The sequence below is a fragment of the Pagrus major genome, chromosome 14 (genome assembly GCF_040436345.1).
Source record: "Pagrus major chromosome 14, Pma_NU_1.0".
In the NCBI taxonomy this organism is placed as follows: Eukaryota; Metazoa; Chordata; class Actinopteri; order Spariformes; family Sparidae; genus Pagrus; species Pagrus major.
The window spans coordinates 6,612,388-6,631,673 of NC_133228.1; the positions used below are offsets into that span (position 1 = coordinate 6,612,388).

At 39.6% G+C, this 19,286-nt stretch overlaps 2 protein-coding genes across 4 annotated transcripts in view; one reads left to right on the forward strand and one right to left on the reverse strand.

The window, feature by feature from the left end:
* Positions 1-8,066, reverse strand: part of osbpl8 (oxysterol binding protein-like 8) — a 98,675-nt gene extending 90,609 nt beyond the window's left edge. For 2 of the 3 annotated variants that reach the window (XM_073480370.1, XM_073480368.1), the window contains exon 1: positions 7,809-8,066. The gene's annotated coding sequence lies outside the window, so the exon portion shown is untranslated. Of the gene's footprint in view, positions 1-7,471; positions 7,537-7,808 lie in introns of those variants that run through there. The other variant, XM_073480369.1, reaches the window with a different exon arrangement.
* Positions 8,067-11,810: 3,744 nt separating this feature from the next.
* The window catches only part of zdhhc17 (zDHHC palmitoyltransferase 17), a 30,747-nt gene continuing 23,271 nt past the window's right edge, over positions 11,811-19,286 (forward strand). The window contains exon 1 of the mRNA XM_073480961.1: positions 11,811-11,882. Coding sequence (XP_073337062.1) covers positions 11,820-11,882 — 63 coding nt within the window. The 5' untranslated portion in view covers positions 11,811-11,819. The remainder of the gene's footprint in view (positions 11,883-19,286) is intronic.

Sequence of the window (19,286 nt, forward strand, 5' to 3'; positions counted from 1 at the left end):
ATACTAAATATTAAATGACTCGGATCGGGGTAAAAAAAACCTGATCGGGACATCCCTAATATCCAGTCTGACATTTCTGATCAAAGATCCCTTTGAGGTACTTTTTCTTTTTGTTTACTACACTTTGTTCCTGCCTGAAAATATTTACAACCACTACACCTAAAAACACCTTCAAAACTCACTGCCCAGGGTGCATTAGGTACAGTAATGGAGCAAAGGAAAATGCTGTGTCTTTGTTTCCATCGTGTTCAAAGGACCCAAGGACATTTTTTGCTGATCCTTTCAGTAAGCTGCAACAGTGGAGTGTTGTCAACTCAACTCTGCTTTAATGTCTCATGTTAAAACATGGTGCACTGGTAATCATTTGCACCATATGCCAATGTTTAATCCAGGATGTTTGTTTGTTTCTTTGTCTCCTGTTGTAGATATTCTGTGGTGCAGCTGAATGCTCTCTATACAATCATAGGTGTGGTCAGAGGATACACCCACAGTTCCAGCCATGCTTTCATGAGTCATCTCATTAGCTCAGATACAATGTTTTGTTGATGTGGACTGGAAGTGGTGTCTTCTGCATGTCTGGTGGCTGTGATGTCACTCATGCAGCAAAGGCCAGATTCATATTACTAAAGAGGAAATCTCAGGTCATGATTATTAAACCAAAGGGCAAAGGAACAGATCATTTTTCATTGTTTTCAATGGAGAGAGTAAATCATTATTTTTATTATAGCTACTTTACATTACGTTGTAATATTGTTGAAAAAATAAGACTTTTTGGAATTCTAACCTGTAGGTTAAAATAGAGACGTACAGTCAGTAAGTTCAGCACTTACAGTCTGAAGTCAGGGAGGAGAGGGATGACAAGTTTGGAAATTAATATTGGGTCTGTGTACATTGTAATGTAGCTGCTCTGTAGGATGGGTAATACTCTTAGGACGCTTTCACACCGCTAGTTCGATTATTTGGTCCGCACCAGGCAGTAAAATTGTTACATTGTAGCATACAGACTGCGGTGTGGTCCGCGTTCACACATGCAAACGGACCAAAATTGGTCTGAATGACGTTTCATCATCTTCCGGTAGAAATAAGCGCCAATTTGGCCAATGGAGCGACAAGTTCGTACACTGTTACTTGCGCTGGTCCTTGCTTTTTATATTGTCAATATCAGCCATTTCTGGCAAAATATCCAATTTCAGAATGAGTTGCGGCTGCGACTGGAGAACAATCTGCGGATGTACTGGATTCGCCGAAGACGTATAGCGCGTCATTTCAGGGAGAGGAGACGCGCTATTTTCACAAGTGCTGTCATGGTGATGATGAGACAAGCACCTTTCCAAAGACCCACAAGGTAGGCTATAGCCTGACAAGCCAGACCGCTAGGGTCTAGATTTCTAGGCTGTATACTCTGTTGTGCTGTGTATACATTTCGTTTATACCTGAGTTGGTCCAGGTTCGCGTTCTCACCAGAGGGACCGCACCAAATGCCAACCTTTGGTGCGGAATCAAGCGGACCGAGACCACCCCTTTTTGGAGGTCTCGGTCCGCTTGATTTAGTGCGCACCCGAGTGCGATTGATGCTTTTACACCGACGAAAACGAATCGAACTAAGAGCTTTTGGTTCGAATGGACTGTTTAGTGCGCACCAACTGCTGTTGGTGTGAATGCGCCCTTAACTACTCTGTATACACATTTGAGGTGACAGATGAGTGAGGCCATTTTAGGGAAGTCATCTAAATGTTTTCCAATTAAAACTGGGACTCACTGCTAATCTGCTTTGAGTTTCTAACAAAATCCACAAGCCAGCTATTATGTAATGGTTCAACTTACTCAGTATATCAAAGCTTTCGTCCTTGAATCTCTACATTCATGATGACACACATCTGACATGATTTAATTCTCAATTTGTCACCTAGTGAGGTTCAAGTTTCATGGTTAATTTAATTGTCCGTTTCACTTCAGTGGGTTGCACAGCAAAATGCAAGTTGTAGTCTCGATATCACTGATGCTCTGTAGATGGGTGCCAGTGATGTTCTGGGAGGTTTTAATCACCCTTCCTGTGAGCCTTCCTGTCCTGGGCCATGCACAAACAATGCCAGTTTGTGATGTTTCCTTAAGACATAGAGTCTTTTCTGAAACATACAAAACTAGAGAAATTATGCTTTAAATCTACAGTACATGGGATTCTCAGCAAATGCTGCATCTAAACCTGGGGATGCACTTAAATATAGGTCCAACATCAGTATCGGCCGATATTCGCCATGTTGACTGCTATCGCCCTATCAGCACATATGATAACATTCACAGATTGCAGTGGTGGATGTTTATCTGATGTGTCACATCAATTTTGCACAGGCACACTCTACTGCTAGAGTGTGCTACTGGCTTATGCCATCCCTGCCAGTAAGGCCCTTGTAAGAAAATACTGAAAAATTCTTAATTGAGTGGGTACTTGTATAGCTGCCTAGAAATGCTTTTGAAGCGGCACCTTAAAAAAAAACTAATTATTTTTCATGTGAAACAAGGTTATATTAGAGGTCGTTTTATAAATTTGTACTAATTTGTGCTCTTTCAAAGATGGTAAACTGAAGGGCTGAATGACTCTAAAAAAGTTATTTTTTTATAAATAGTTCAGTTATTTTTCCCTAACAATAAAGGTCAAATAAATAACTAAAATAAAATAAACAACAACAAAAACACATCAGTATTGGCACCAGCTATTTGCCAAAACGTTGTTTTAAACATTGGCATTGGCCCTGAATTTCACATTCAGTGCATTTCTACTAAAGCTGTTTCTTTGTAACGTTGAAACCAACAGAATTTCCTGTAATATTGAAGGAAGCTGCAGTTCAGGTGGGCAGTAATACAGGTTCCCCCGTCTCTGAAGCGATGCTCTGGGGGCCTGACGAGGGTGGACACTGAAGTTAATGGGCTGGGACATTCATAAAGGGCTTCACACGCCCACATTCCCTTTATCAAATAACAAATCCTGCTCAGCAGTGGACCTGGTACAAGGCTGACACAAGAAACACACTTAACTACAACTAAAGCTTTTATCCCTGGAGACAGGTGCAAATTAAAGGCGTGTTTGTTCAGTTTTGTTTGATGTATGGCAGCCAAGGGGAGTCGAGCTTCTCGGAATAATGAAGGCTGAGGCAATGAAATGAAAGGTACACAATAAACTGATTTCATTGGAATAAAAGCAGCTGTTTTCATTGGTAAGCCTCAGCTAACGCTCTTGTGGATGGTAATAAAGGCTGTTGAACTAAGCGGCCTGAAATGTAACCTGATTTGTGTGCTGCTGTTGGATAAATCCACACTGACAAGAAGTGAGAGGCAACTATCTCACATCGAGCACATCTGGCATTTGTCAGAGCGAATGCATCCAATCAGCCAAACCACAGCCAGTGGCCTCAGTGTCCCAGCTGGGAAGATTATGCCGCGCTGATGCTCTGGCCTTGGCATTTCAATAACTTCATGAGGAGCACAGCATTTGTTATAGCTCCTAATGGTGTTAGAGTCTGGAGGCAGACACAGGCGAGGCTGCTATGGGACTTGCTGACAGGTGAATATTTGCTCAGTGAGGGACTCGAGATGAAGGGGCTGTTTTATTGTTTCATAATGTGGCTGCTGTGAAGCCCTTTAACGACTGTAACTGTGATTAAGGACTAAACGCATACTTTACTACACAAGGCATATAGCTCTACTGGTATCAGCTGAGATAAGCACTAACTGTGCTCTTTCTATACTCATCTATAAACATGAAGATCAGTTTCACGGTTTCAGCAATTTTTAAAGCACGTTCTGATTAAAAATATATATTTGTCTAGAAAAAGGCTGTGAATACATCACCATGGAACCGCTGTTGTATAAAATAATTTAACATCAGAAAGCACAAATCAAAATGCAGACTTCACCAAGAAAGCAAACAGTTCACCCTTCCAACGTCCCTGAGAAATGTTGTTGTCACTGTACAAAAGTATTGAGTTTCATAACAGAATAGTTTCTATCCCAGTACATTTTCCAGGATATGACATTTTGCAAGGGTGACAAACAGTCAAGTTCACAGTCACAGTCACAGTCATGTGCTACGGTCTGCAGATGCCCATTTCCCTGTAACGGATTCATTTTTCTAATTTTTCATTCATTTAATGTCAAAAATAGAAGTCTTCAAATTATTGAAACAACAACTGCCCATGGCATCTTTCGACCATCCAATCCGAGTATGTCAGAGTCTGCTCTGCTTCTGGGTAATGTCCGGTCGCAGGGAAATTAAATGTACAAAATGGACTCAGGCTGGCCAAACAATGGGAAATCACAGACCACATCTTTACAGAGACCTGTCTCCACCACAACATCCTGGCCAAAGCTGTTGCACTCAACGGGCAGACCAACAGCGTGCAAGATGAGAAGAGGTGGACTCTGTTTACATCAATAATGCTTGGTGCTCAAACGCAGTCAATGTTGACGAACAGTGGTTATCAGATGTCAAAATTTAAACATGACAGCAACCACATTATCATCACCATCCTGTTGCTGCTGTTAATATTAACCCGGATGCAAATGTAAAAAATGTATATGTTTATGTATATATGTATACAAATAACTGTATATATTTTTAATGTTTGTGTAGCATGAAAGAGTTTACAATCTTTCATGTGATTATGCAAACCCCCCGTAATGACAAATAAATCACCTTTGAACATGCTTTGATCTTATTACATCTGGAGAATAAGATTTACTGGCTACGTCATCCCTGCAGCACTATAGTACTTCTTTATCATTCTGTATCAAAATATTGCAGCCTATTTGACATTGCATGTCACAATATTGCAAACTCAATTATTGTTTGATTAATCGTGCAACACTGATTATAATGAAACATAATATAGTCAGAGTCAAAGCACAATGTAAACCTCCCTTGATACATTGTTCTCTGTTTTTTTCATAACAGGAAGGGTGTAGAAAGTATAAGCAGAACAAGGTGGTGTTGATAAAGAGCTTTCATGCTCAGCAAACCATTACTGGAAAAATAAATAAAAAAACAGTCAAACCTGCTGGCCATTTTGTTCTACCTGTTTAACCCTCATTATACGATTTCTCCTGCACACAGATAAAACAATAAAATGCAAATGAAAGCAACTGTGGACACAAGACTTCACCTTTTGACTCTAACAAGTGTAGACGTACATGTGGATGTACAGTATTCTGTCCCAAAACCAAAAGATTGATTTATCCATACTTAGAAATGTATGCATGCATCTAATTTACCTAATTTATTGAAATAATTATTCATATAATACAGGAATATAGCAGCCACTTAAAAAGCTTTGTGCAGACCAGGCCTTGTTAAATGGCAAGTATCCAAAGGAACAGCCTCTCCTCTTGTTCAGCACTTGGCATAATTAATCAGCTTCATTAACATAACTGTGCGTCTCAAGGTAAATGTTCCACAAAAGCCCTGTTTTCCATGGACATAGTTCTCCATTAAGGATTTCTAATAGGTTACACTAAAGAAAAAACTATTTTTCTGCAAACAAAAGATTTTGACTCAGAAACTGGCAAGTTGTTACTCAATATTCATTTTGTTTAAAAGCAGTCAAAGTGCTCTGTAGTGTGTTACTAAAGAATTCATATGACACAATTTTTGCAAAAATTGTTTCCTTTGCTTGTCAGTATTAAAAACAATGCTGGTGCTCCTCAAATTTAGAGCAGCGTGAGTCTACCAGAGCAGTGTGCAGGCAACAAGCTGCAGTTCAAGGACGTCAGAATGGAAACTCCATTTGGCTGGCAAATAAGCAGGTCGCTCTTTTGACCCTGGATTGCGAGCCTCACCTCAGCTGTTTGGCATGGAAAGTCTGGGATTTACATGCAAATAAGCAAGAGAATGGAAAACATGGAAATACAGTATGTGAGTGGTAGAGCCTGAGTTGGCACAGGTACACAGAATAATAAACTGACTGGCGTTTGCATCATTGACTCAAATCACCTGCGGTCAATTTCAATTTAGCTTAAAGAAGTTCACCCAAAAATGAAAATTCAGTCTTCATCTACTCACCCCCATGCTGAAGGAAAGTTTCTGGAGCTTCACAGCAAAACAGTGCTGCAGCATTCTGCTAACCAGCTGACGTAGATGGGGACTTGTTTTACAAAATAAAATTTAAAAATTTAAAAAACTGAAAATGACTCCGTACAGCTCAAGCCTTGAGATCCCAAATTAATTTGAAAAGACATAATTTACTCCTCAGCGTGCAGTCAAGCTCACGCACCCTCTTCAGATGGGGTGCATGTTAACACTTTTAGCTTAGCAGCTACAGTGAAGATGTTGCTTAAAAAAGGGTGTGCATAATAAATTATGAATATAATAATAAGTAAGAAATAATTATCCAAGTGTCAGAGGCCCAAAGATCCCAAATTGTTTTGACAAGACTATTAACATCCTCTTTAAAGCGAAAATCATCACTGCAGTTGCTAAGCTACAAGTATTAGTGAGCACCGAGTTTGAAGTGGGTGCACCAGCACGACCGTGCGTCAAAGTTGAAAATAAGATCTTTTCAAATTCATTTGGGATATCAAGGCTTCCGGAGACTTGAATTACGCCGGATGAGCTGTATGGAGCCATGTTTGGGGGGGCTTCTTTTACATTTTAAAAGAAGCCCCCATCTACTTCAGTTGTTTGTGAGAAAGCTGCAACACTGTTTTGTTGACAAGCTCCAGAAATGTTTTGTGGACTACGAGACTTCACCCAACTATCCATCAGCACGGCGGTGAGTAGATAATGATTCAATTTTTCATTTTTGGATAAACTTATCCTTTAATTCCTATGATCTATTATATGCAGTTGTTATTAAAACCCAAGGTCAGAGTTGTTGACCCATGTTAACAATGTAAATACATTATTCAGTGTCTTTAAATATGACCATTTTCATGACCGAAAGACATGATTTGCACTTGCTGCTTCTGTCACGATTTCAAGCTTCTCACGTCTCCTCAAAGGATGGAAGAATCGATTTTTGGCTTCAATAAAGAATTAGCTTTCAACTGTAAAACCTCATTTGGCATCTACCTAAGTACATAAATCAAATTCAAGCAGGCAGGAGGTAGGAAGCTCCATGAAAACTCAGGTTGGTAACATGACAGGCTGATATCAGATATCTGATTACAGGCCAGGATGTGCCGGATGCATCAGTTGTCTGACACAATTACAACAGTTCTTGCTGCCGGTCAGTCTCCTGTTTCTGCCCCTGGCTCCTTCCAGGTGAAAGTGGTAACTGAGCACCGGGGCTGAGGAGGCAGCAGACATGCAACACTGCAGCAGGATCATATGTTTGAGGAGGATGCAGGAGGGTTAATATGTAGACAGCAGGGGAGGTCAGGTAATGAAAAGGAGCAACATTTTCTTTAAATAGAACACCAATAGGAGACTGATTTCAAAATCCACAGCAGAAATTAAAATGAAGCATGCTTCGCCACTCACCACTTCGCTGCGTAAAGCACACCGCGTCCTAAACTCACGACTGCAAACAAGCTAGTGTTACACTGACGGCTATTCCTCAAAATGTTCACACTGGAGTATGACTTGAGACCGATGCAAAGACGTAAGGGGAGCGTGTGGAGATGGAGAAGCTGCTACTCAGCTATCGCTAACCCTGGTTCATTACATAATAGTACGCACTGGCCGACTGCAGAGTCACGGCTGTCAACTCGCCACAGAACATACACACACAGCGATTTAGCAATTAAGCTAGCCGCGTTTAATCAGCATTAGCATGTGTTATCTTGTGTTTCCGTTGTGGTGTTTGCGTGGCACTAACCTTCGCTGCTTCGCTGGGGGTCTCCCGGTAGGTTGTCCTAGTGGTTAACGGAAGGAAACTGCTGGCTGTAAATATTCAGTCAGTCCTCGGGGACGTTGGTCTGTCTGCTAACTGTTAGCTGACGACGTTTTAATGTTATTTCTGCGTATTCACTGGTCCTGCCGGCGATGGCTCGCGTGCTCCTCAGCTCAGCGGCGTCATGTCGGTCCAACAGTAAAGTTTGGATAGTTAAAAATTAACTTTACAATTAGTGGTATGCTTTCTACTATCTATATAATACCATTATTCAGTCAACTTGTTAGCCACTAGCCCGCCTGCACGATTTGTCATGGGTTTGAGTGGTCTAAGGTAGAGTCAGCCGGATTTAAACATACTTCCTGTTACAATTTTCAAACTAAAAGCCACAAACATTAAATTTAAAGGCTGTACATGTTTCTCCTTTTCACAAAATAGCTGGCTTTTAATCAAATATAATTTACTTTAATGTTTTTTTTCTTGTAATTGAATTGCATTAAAATTGTTTGCACACCTTTCCTGCTTGTCTTTTATTGTAATAGTCTTAAATAGACAATAAAGTCTTAAAGGTGCAGTATGTAAGAACTGGTTAATTAATTAGCAGGCCAGCTTCGAGCAGTGTTGGTCTTATTTACACCCTTAGCTCAGGAGCTTTTCTGTTTTTTTAATAATGTCTTAAATATTCTGACAAATTGCACCTTTAAATTCTAAATGATTCAAAAATAGTTATGTAAAAAGATAAATATTTTCTTCTTGTGGCAACACCCAAAATACTCTAAAGGTTAGACCCACACTTAGACATTTATTTGCACACATAGAAGTAAATATGTAAAACATGTATATGAAATATGGCAAAGAAAACTTTTGCCAGGCATTTTGGAAAAATATACTTAACACCGCATCTTAAACTCTGATGACCGCTTTGATTTTAGTGAGCATTGTTTTTTCAAGCATTGTTTCTTACTACACAAGTATTGCTTCCTCTTGAGTTTTCATGCTGCATATATACATTACTGTTGTTGGGCTTAACGAATGTAGTGTTTTGACACCATTTATAAAAATGTTCTCCCTTTCTGGTAGTAATTATTTTTCTTCCTGCAGTTACCTTTATGATTTAGAATAAAGTGCATTGTTGCTGAAATTGGTGGTAGTATTAATAGTGAGAGTAGTTTGTCTGACTTTATTTTGAAGGCCAGACACTCAATATCCTGTCTCTGATTTCTGACGGGGTAACTTGACTCATGACGAGACTTCCTCCCTTGTTTGTGCTCGGTGATCATCTGATTTGCCTGGCTGGACAGGGCATCAAGCACGTGATCAATCTTCTTGTTGCTCTCAAAATCAGTCGAGCTGAACCCGTCTGATCTTCAACAGAGATCATTTATGTATTTCACGTCATACATAGTTATGAAACATGTCCTTTCAAGGAGCTGATGATCACCCCCTTCATGTATGCCATACACATGTTAAGTACAGTCAGTATTAAGCGTGATAAATACATATTTGTTCTAAAATTATACTTGTTGATGATGTGGTGGAAATAATTATGAATGATTATGTAACATCACATTAATACCATGTGAAGGATGCCTCTGAGTCACTCATGTAGACGCACTATAATAGGCTTTTAGGTGTGTCTGGAATGATTTTATCATGGAAGTACTTTTATATAGAGGTATTTGTATGTGCTCCTATGATAATATGTGATGCACACTGTAAAACATTTATAAACTGTACAGGATTATTACAGCTGTTTCCAGTCTGTGAGATGCATTCATGCATGCTTGGCTACAGAGTGACATCCAGTGGCTGATGGAGGTTTAGTAGAGATATGTGCGATGAGACATGGAGGACATCTACAGGCACAAATGAGTAAGTGCAATGTTCGTGTTTTCCATTGTTATTTATGGTTTTATGAAATGTCAGATATCATTAAGTCACAGTACTCCATGTCTGTAATTATAGAGGTTTCATCATGACTGAATACATTTACCTGTTTCAGTATTACTCAGTATTATCCACACTGTAGTTAAAGTATAGTATGAGTCTTCTCATATTTCTATTTTTAGTATTCTGAGGAATGGGCCTTTAAATATTTCTTTTTATAACTACATATATAGTTGTCTCATATCATTCAATGCCCATATTTTACCATTTTTATTTTATATTTTATACATTTTTAGTTATACATTCTTATTTGTCATTATCTTTTCTCTATTGTATGTTTTCTTATAATTCCTCCACACCCTGACATTTCTGTTCTAGAATGAGAAACTGTAACATAAACCAAATCCCCCCTCTGGGTTCACTAAGTATTTCTGAGTCGGATTATTCTAATCTGTTCTATATTCTTATTAAAAAAAATGGATATTTATTTTTTCAAATTGTCCTGTTTTGTTTGTCTTTGTGTTTTTTGTTTGTTTGTATTGAGTGCTTGAATTATCCATTTAAAGACCTCCTGCATCCTCGACTTAACCCAGGCTTGTGGAGCTTTTGTCTCACCTTGAATAATTGAATCGGTCTTCAGTTTCTTTGGAGAGTTTGGTTGTCCCATGATCACCTACATGCTGTTCGTGAGCAAGAGTGAATGTCTTCTGATGTGAATATAAGAAATATTTATATATGGCAACAATTTGTCCCAAAATATTTGCTTTAATCCAACACAATCAATAATGACTTTACCATACACACTTACATTATGTGTTATGCATATCTAATTAGTACATTTAGGATACTCATACTTGTATAATAGCTGCATTAAAATGCATTTAACAACTCATGCAGTTGCTCTGAAGATTTCCAGATCAGAGACAAATAAAAACAAACAAACAAATAAATACATACATAAATGCTGTCATAATAACTAAATGATGTTTCTGTTTGAAAGGTTTCCGGAAGAAACATAATTACTCAAACTACAAATCAAATAAGTGGAATCAGATTACAGTTCTGATGTAAATCTCTCAGTCTGAAAGGGAGATCTTGGCCTAATTCTCTCAAGCAGAATTGATTAGATCACACAGCCACTAATGCTGGAAATTGTCATGCGTAGTAAGTAGTAGTATGTGTAAATTAACTATATTTGCAGTCTAAATAATGTAGTAGGAGCAACACATTTTGATGTTCCATTTGGTTTTAAGTTTTTGCTTGCAAATAATATCAGCATGTTTCTGGAACGATCATAAGGCAGAATGAAATTAAGATTACACAATAAACCTAAAAAACAGAGGACGTACACTTTTACCATTTACTGTAGAGTCGGTCTGGTTAAAGATGCTCTTGTAAAAAAAAAAAAAAATAGTTGGTTAACCTCCAAACTGTACTAAGGGCCCCTTTGACCCCTCTCTTGCCCTCTGTGCAGTTTTCAATACACCCTGCCTCCTACAGGTATCCTCAGTGCAATGTGTATACCTTTATCAGTTCTCAATGATGATCAGTGTAGCGGCTCCATTTGCCCTGTGGGAAATCAAGGCGTGGCGGATGCTAATATTTCTAATTTGTTATAATGACAAGATAGTGTTAGTGACACCTAACCTCACTCAAAACCTGCTTAGGCTTAGGGGGAGTGGAATAAAAACACATTTTGTTTTCTGTAATATGAAAAACAGCCTCGTGTTAAACCCTGTGCCTTATAATGGACACCTTATGTGGGTTTTGGGGTTGTGATACAAGGCTTAAGAAAGCCTGGGGGATGTATCTTTTCTATTTACTCTTGATATGTAATAGCCCACAGCGTGATACTGTTACATAAATCCTCAGAGGAACTGTAGTGTTAGCAGGAATAATAATGCCTTGTTGATGTATTTATTAATATGTCTTTTTATTTACATTAGTACCCTCTAGTCACTTTCTATAATATGATAATGTGACCTTCTGTGTCATCTGGCCTGTCCTTCATCCGTGTGTTTTGACAGCTCCTCTCTCCTCCTCCTCTTTTTGTTTCCCCCCTACACAGCCTCTCGTTTCCCACAATGCTCAGCGAACATCACCACCAAGATGGCCGACGCTATGGAGGAATATGAGAAAGAAGCTGGCTGCGTCCCTATTCTCCATCCCGAGGTATGGTCCTCGGGCTTCACGCCTTCGCACACACACACGAACACACAGTAAACATATAACACCCGCCTGCGTGTGGGTGGCCGCGTGGTTTTGCCGTGCTTTTTGGGAAACTCCGATGCCCCCTGCAACACCACCGGTGGGGGGTGGCAGGTAGCTAACGATGCTAAGGGTGCTAACGCTAGCCCCCTCCTCCTGCTGCATAGCAAGTAAACGCTGGGCAGATGTTCGTGTTAATGTAAACGTTAAGCTAGGTGGTGCCTTCCGTGGGGGCGACGCCGCGCAGCTAGTAAACAAGACTGTAAGCTGTGTGTTTGAGGCTGTAATGGAAAAAGTAACGTTAACGCTTAATCCTTACAGTCATACGACGTTAGCTCTGTAGCTAAACTGGTAGTGCTGTCTGGTTTAGCTGCGATGATGTAAATTGGGGTCAAGTGTATATGGGTATATTGAGCTGTGGTGTCCACTCAGCGACCGTAATAAGTTAACGTTGATATCAACGAATGTAGAAAATATCCACTTTATTCTTGAAAACCACATTCGTGTGTTAGTACGAAATCTTGTAGTCACCCCTCAGCTAGCTAACCTGCAGCACTTCCACTTTGTTGGGGTTGTCAGCGACGCTATCTGTCATTTTTTATTTATTTAGCATTTGTCGTTTCTGTCATCTAATATCGTTGAACCATTTCGTCGTGCATGGTTTTAAAATATTATGAGCCAAGATAAATAAATTAGTTGTTTTTGAATGTGCAATAAAGAACAATGTCCAGATTATATTGCTTCAAAAATGACGTATTAAATAACTGACAGTAACGTGAGCTGTAACACACAGGCTAGCTAACCAAGCAGGATCGTATTTGTTTCCTCCACTCCCCATTAACTCTGTTGTGTGTGTTTTTAAGGTTTTGCATATTGAGCACACCCTGGTTATCAGTTGTTATTGTATTTGCTTGGCAGGTAATCTAAATCATGAGGAAGATCTCTATCTGATATACAGTAGTTTTCCTTGTTGACAGGTTTTCCTCAGCAGTCCTGTTGTCTTTACTGGTTTTGTAGTCATCAAGTAGAGTAAAGGCTAATTTACCTCCAGTAAGCTAATCCTGGATACGTGCAATTCAAATGATTCATGTCTTTAATGTCCAGCCAGTCCCCAAGATACTGGGAGATGAGTTATTGTACATAGTGTAAAATAGGTTGAAAAGATGTAGTCTAGTGGTTTATAATCTGGTTTTGGCTGTTTAAAGCTAAGAGTGTCTTGGAAATCTTGTTCCCATTCTGGCTGGTGATCAAAAATGTTTAATTTAAGCACTGAATGTAATAGTCCTGTTCACACATTATGCCAATATGAAATTCAAGTGGTAATATTTCTACATCTGGAGCAGTCAAATTGCCACAAGTAGATTTGCTCCCATTGCAGTATTGTCTCCCAGTTCAAACATGATCCAATAATAACAGAATGTGATTAAATGAACCTTAATGGCTGCATTTTTAAATAGGACTGCAACTGACAGTTATTTTCACTCTTGTCAAATCTGCCGGTTATTTTCTCGATTACTCGTTTAATGTTTTGGTCTTAGAAATGTCAGAAAATGGTGAAAAATGTTTAATCCTGTTTTGTCTGTGTTTAGTTTCTTTCTGCACAAAAGAAGTAAACCCAGACAAAGGAAGATAGTAGTTTGTAATGTCATCCTCAGCAAGTCTGCATGTCTATAGACTAAATTTATTTAAAATACCACTTTACAGCCGAAACAGTTGGGCTATACCCACATACAGTAAGTCGACCTGAATCAGTCGACATATGTCATCAAATGTTCCTCCCAACCAAGGTTGAACGCAGGTTGGACTTAAGTGAACCAATGTCTTTTTCAGACTGATAATCTGATTTAATGTTATTTTTGACATACAGTTGTCATTTTATTTACAACCTCACTTATAATGAGAGATAAAGAGAGACCAGCCAGTGTGAAAATAAGAGTGATGGTGTTGAGAGAGAGGTGAAACACAAATGCATTTGGTGCCTGATGGAAATGATGTAATTTCCTGTGTATTTGTGGTTCGGCAGTTGAGCCTATGGAACCACAGTTGAAGACTGACAGCAGTAATATGGATGTCACAATCAGTCATGAGACACCTTTGTTTATCTGTATCGCAGATAAGCTGCTTCCTCTCTGTGGCACGAGAACATTCAGGTGTAGACTGTTAATCACCTTGCTGTTAATTCTTCCTGACTGTTGTTAATTCTTTCCTCTTTGAGACTCGGGGGAAAAAATCAGATTTACCACAAAGGAGGATGCTTCTGATTAATGGAAATGTAATTACCTTCCGTTCTTTGCTCCCTTGACACAATGAATTCCCTCCTTAGTTTGTTTGTCTGGGTGTCACTGCATTACCTGAATGGGAAGTCTGAGACACCCCAGACCAACTTTTTGGCTTCATTGGATAGTACAGGTGAAGTAAGACAGGAAAAGTGGGAAGAGAGAGAGGGGACAGTATGCAGCAAAGGACCACAGTGGTAAGGACACATCCTTAGTACATGAGGAATAATCACTGCCAAGTGTGCTACTGGGCCATCCCGACCTCAGACCAACGTAGGCTACATCAACACTAGTATGTTTTTGTTTTATAACCCCATAACTTGTTCTATGGTTATGCCTAGTGTCCACACTACTCCAGCATTTTTTATAGCCCTAAAAACCATAAACACGGTTGACTTTGATTTAGTTTGGTGTTGCGAACCTTATTGTCCATGCCAGCAGCTGTTGTGCAGTTAAATTCTGCTTTCTATAATGCTGCTACTGCCTACATGTGCAGGGGAAAGCTGATATTCGAGTGATTTGCAACAGTCGCTTTTCCAGCTGAACTACCAACCCTACAGGGTGCATCTGATTTGGGTGAGGCCAGTAAGAACCGGTGCTTGGTGGGATCATTTTACCAATGAAGTAGTGGTTCGAGAGGAATGGTGAGAAAACTTTTGAATGCCCACATTGGCCCTGATCAACCTAGGACTGGGCAATATATACATGTTATAGTATTATGGTGATATGAGACTAAATACTGTCTTAGACTTCATGTTATATTGTGATATCTGTATATGTTATGTGTGTTAAGTGTTTGAGTTCATACATGGACTGGGATTTTTTTCTTGTACAGTGCTAAAATGCTCACCAGGAAGGAGATTGTTTTTGTCTTAGACAGCTGTTTTAGTGGAGTAGTCTTGTCAGGCGGGATTCTCTGTTCTAGTTCTTAACATGTATACAGAAAAATCACAGGAAGAGAAAGGTGGCATGCTATTGTCAGTTCAAGTTTAACCCACACAGGCACCGGTGGCAGAGACTGAAGAGGTAAAAATGTAGCAAAGGCCTGCCATGGTGAGGTTAGAGAGTTTAACTGTCTGCCATGAGTTCAGAGGTGCCACAGCCTCCGCCTTCTTTTAATCATTGCACAGGAGCAATCACAATATATGACCTTTTGGCTGTATATCTGCCTGTTATATTGAAGGAATATGTCTGGCGGTAGTAGCTTTATCATAAATGTAGTTTATTTTGCTGAATGCCACTTTGCCTTTACAGACTTGGCATAAAGTTGCTCTTCTTTTCAGCAGGGTCCTGCTTGGAATCTGGGTCATTTTGAGAGCAGAGTCGGACTGAATGTATGAGGCACCTGGATTAGAGCATTGGATGTTTGGTTGCACACTGTGCACCTTTTTCACTTTTAACCAGTGCAACATGTCGAGTGTAAACATTTTCTCTCTCTGGGAATGTAAGGGATTAATGTGCCCTGCTTCCAATCTCATTTGAAAATGCAAATGAGCATTCTTCCATAAAAGGCACATAAAGGTAGGGGGATATACTCAGCCACTTGATGTGATACTTCACTTGTAGCACAGAGTGGAACCACTAATTCTGTTTATTTGGAATGTTCCCATTATTTCCATCATAAAACAGTGTTTCCCCTCCGCTTCCCCCTGATCCAGGGATGTAAACTGTGCCGTGGATATTGAATTAGTCCCTCAAAATGGCTCTCATTTCAGATCAAATTGGATTGTGAGCTATGGCTGCAGCCAGCAAGATGGATACAATTTTCCACAACAGTTAAATATAGTCTCAGCAAAGTAGTCATTGCAGATTCAGTGAAAGGGTAATTCTGATTATTATTTTTGCTGGATTTTTTTCCCAATTGAAATCTAAATGTTGATCTCAAACTGAGAATTTTTCAACTTTTATTGTACTGTTGCTGCAGTCTTAGTATATTTATGAAGCTGGAACCAGTAAGTGCTTGACATTATGTACATTTCGAATGATTGAAAAGATTAATCAATTATCAAAATAGTTGGCAACTAATTTTCTTTCGATTGAAAAGCAATTAACTGACTGATATTTGCAGCTATAGCTGTAAACCAGTATACCTGCATTTTCATAAATGGTGCTGTCTGACATTTTTAGCTCAAGGCACGTGACCTCCACCACCCCAAGGAGAGGTTACCATATGTCCCACTGACCAGCTCCATTGACAAAAGCCAAGCCTGCTGCCTCTCTGAGCAGATGAGATTCCCAACCTAAAATCAATGATTAGTGTGAAATGGATAATATGCCTAATTGACAATATCATTGCTTCTGCCTGCCTAGTTGTTGTGTGCATGACCAGTAAGCAAGTATGTCATTAGGAGGCAAAAAAATGCAGAATGCAATTATCACTACAGTTAGAAATGCCACCATCAGCTTTTTAGATGACATGAGGGGATGAGGACAGGGAGTGAGGGTGTTGTGACTGGTAAGGGGTCAAAGGTTATCTCCACGATAGGTTGAGATGGAGAAAGTGATTTAACAGCTTGTGTCTGAGGGTTTAGCGCCAGGCCCTCTTCCCCCTGTCCCTCGACCGACAGGAAAGCAGTTACCCTGGCGATGAATTGCGAGCACTTTCTCTCAATTGAATATCCAGACGAGGGAAGAGTCTGAGTTCCACATTTATCCTGGGCTTCTGTTCGTTAGCCTGTTGTAGGAAGCACAGTCACAATTTCATAAAAAACGACTCTCACCTGGCTCCCCTCGTTTCTCTGGCAGCTAAACTTGTCTGAATAGCACATGGGGTAGTTGAAACAGATCGTATGGATTTATAAATGACCAAAACTTGGCAGAGAAAAGCACAAAAGCCTCCTGGCAGCTTTAACACTTTAAAAATACAGGGGGAAGAATATGAGATGGTCACCTTCATATCTCCTCTGTCACATCCTCCCTCCTTCATCCTCCTCAGTCTGATTTAGTCCTTAAAATAAAATCCCTCTTCTGCTGGCCTTAGCTTCTGTTTTTTTTTATTTGTATTATCATGGAAGTATCACAGCCACATAAATATTTTTTTCCTTTAAAATCACTGACTTGTAAGGTTTAGGATCCTGGACCTAAAGCTTATTCTGCTGTGAATAACTTGTATTTAATGCGACACGTTGGCACACATGTAGTGTGTAGTAGTTGTCATTTACAGATGGTTTATGAGGTCTGAAATTATCACATGACATCGCTGTATGTCTATCCAGGTGTGCTTAAAATTTTATGCTTCTCAAGTGGCTTTCTGTACTTAAACCCATAAGGAAACCACATTTCAGTGGTGTCTTTTTTCTTCTGTAATTTCACGTAATTTCTTGTAACAACAAACAAAAAAAAACAAACTGGATATTTAGACACCATATAAGTCAGGCAGGAAATATTAAGTACAACACAAAAAAGTCACACATATTAGAGGTGCACTGCTGCCACCAACTGTTGCTCTCACAATGTGTGAGTCCTGACTCCCAAAACGTGTTACCTTGCGAGGCAGCTGGATGAATTCATGAGATCACACAAGAAATACGGCATTACATGGGAATCCGGCCCTGATAGCTCCTAATAGAAACAATATTGCCAAATCTCTACTAGTGGACATATTTCTACCAAGTACCAAGTTTTACCAAAGTAAAACATTTTTTTTAATGCATTTTTTTAAGTATTTGTTCTAAGTTATCTGACCTATATGATATGTATTAATAAGGGTAATCAGAGTTTACCAGTGTACTTTGAGCTAGACCCGTTTTGCATGTCTCATGCAAATTCCACTGATCTACAGATGGCGATCATGCACAAAGAAGTACAGCACTGTACCAACAAAGGCAGGAAAGAAGTAGAATGTTTGTTAGTAAACATGGATGTTACTCCATGCAGGTTTCAAACTTTCAAGAAAAATCAGTTTTCCAAAAGTTTTATGAACAGGGGAATGCATTCATCCCATTTGTTTACACCCTGAGGAGACGAATGTATTGTGGTGAGCGACACTGAATGTAAACATAACCTTTGTTTGTTTACAAGAACACTCCACAGGGCACCTACAAGTCTGCTACTGTTGGTTGTTTTCACCGGTTATAATGACAACTGCTGCTGGCAAATTTACTCAGCTGTAGCTTAATTACATGCGTTCTGTGAGTCAGCAAAAACTGAAGAAGAATGTTTTGGCTGTTGTTGTCTGGTAAACATGATCTGCATGCAAAGATCTGTACATTCACAATGTTTGGATTGTGCTGAGTCTATCTGCTCCTCATAAAAGACCAACAATTTATTATTTGCTTTACATAAATGATCAAGGTGTCAGACTTGACTCACCAGCATTTTGTGTAATTAGCATAACCAACCAGTTGTGCAGATGTTATCAATAAATATAACACAATGTAATCAAATTTGAATATCATTTTTCCATGGGTGACAAAAAATGACAGTTTGACCATGAGCCAGCATGCACAATACCAGGAGCCTGAATCTGAAGCAGTCAAACAGAATTCAGCTGTCATGGATATTATCCACACCTGTGCTGTAAAAAGAGATCTATTAGTTTACTTAGTAGACTCTACTACATAGTTTGTGATCAAGCTTGGTGCAGGCCTGTAGTTTAAATTAAATAGGCAATCACAAAATCAACAATCATAAAAAAAAATGTTTCCTAGGGAGTCAAGTGTAAAACAAAAATCTGTCTGTATTAGTTTTTCTCATGCACCCTCTCCATCTTGTTTCTCCACCACCATTCACCATGCTGGCAGAAATGCTGCCTCAGCACATCCTTCTGGCTCTGTAGGGAAGCCCAAGCTAAAGTCAGAGGCAAGATGGTGCAGCTCTATGTCTCTGTGGTCCTCTCGCCTCAAGCTACCCAGCAGCTCCACACAAGCCTGCCGTGTCCTCTGCCCCCCCAGAGGCTGCCTCATTATTCCTCATTATTCTTCAGTGTTATTTGCGGCAGCTCAGCCACAGAGGTTTGAATGTCTGCTCGATAGTGAACACAATATTGAGCTTTTTTTTCATGTGGTGATGTTGTTAAAATACCACAGGTTTTGATGGTAAATGTGAGTTCAGACATCACAGTTTTGACTCTGAATTTGATAACAAAGATACT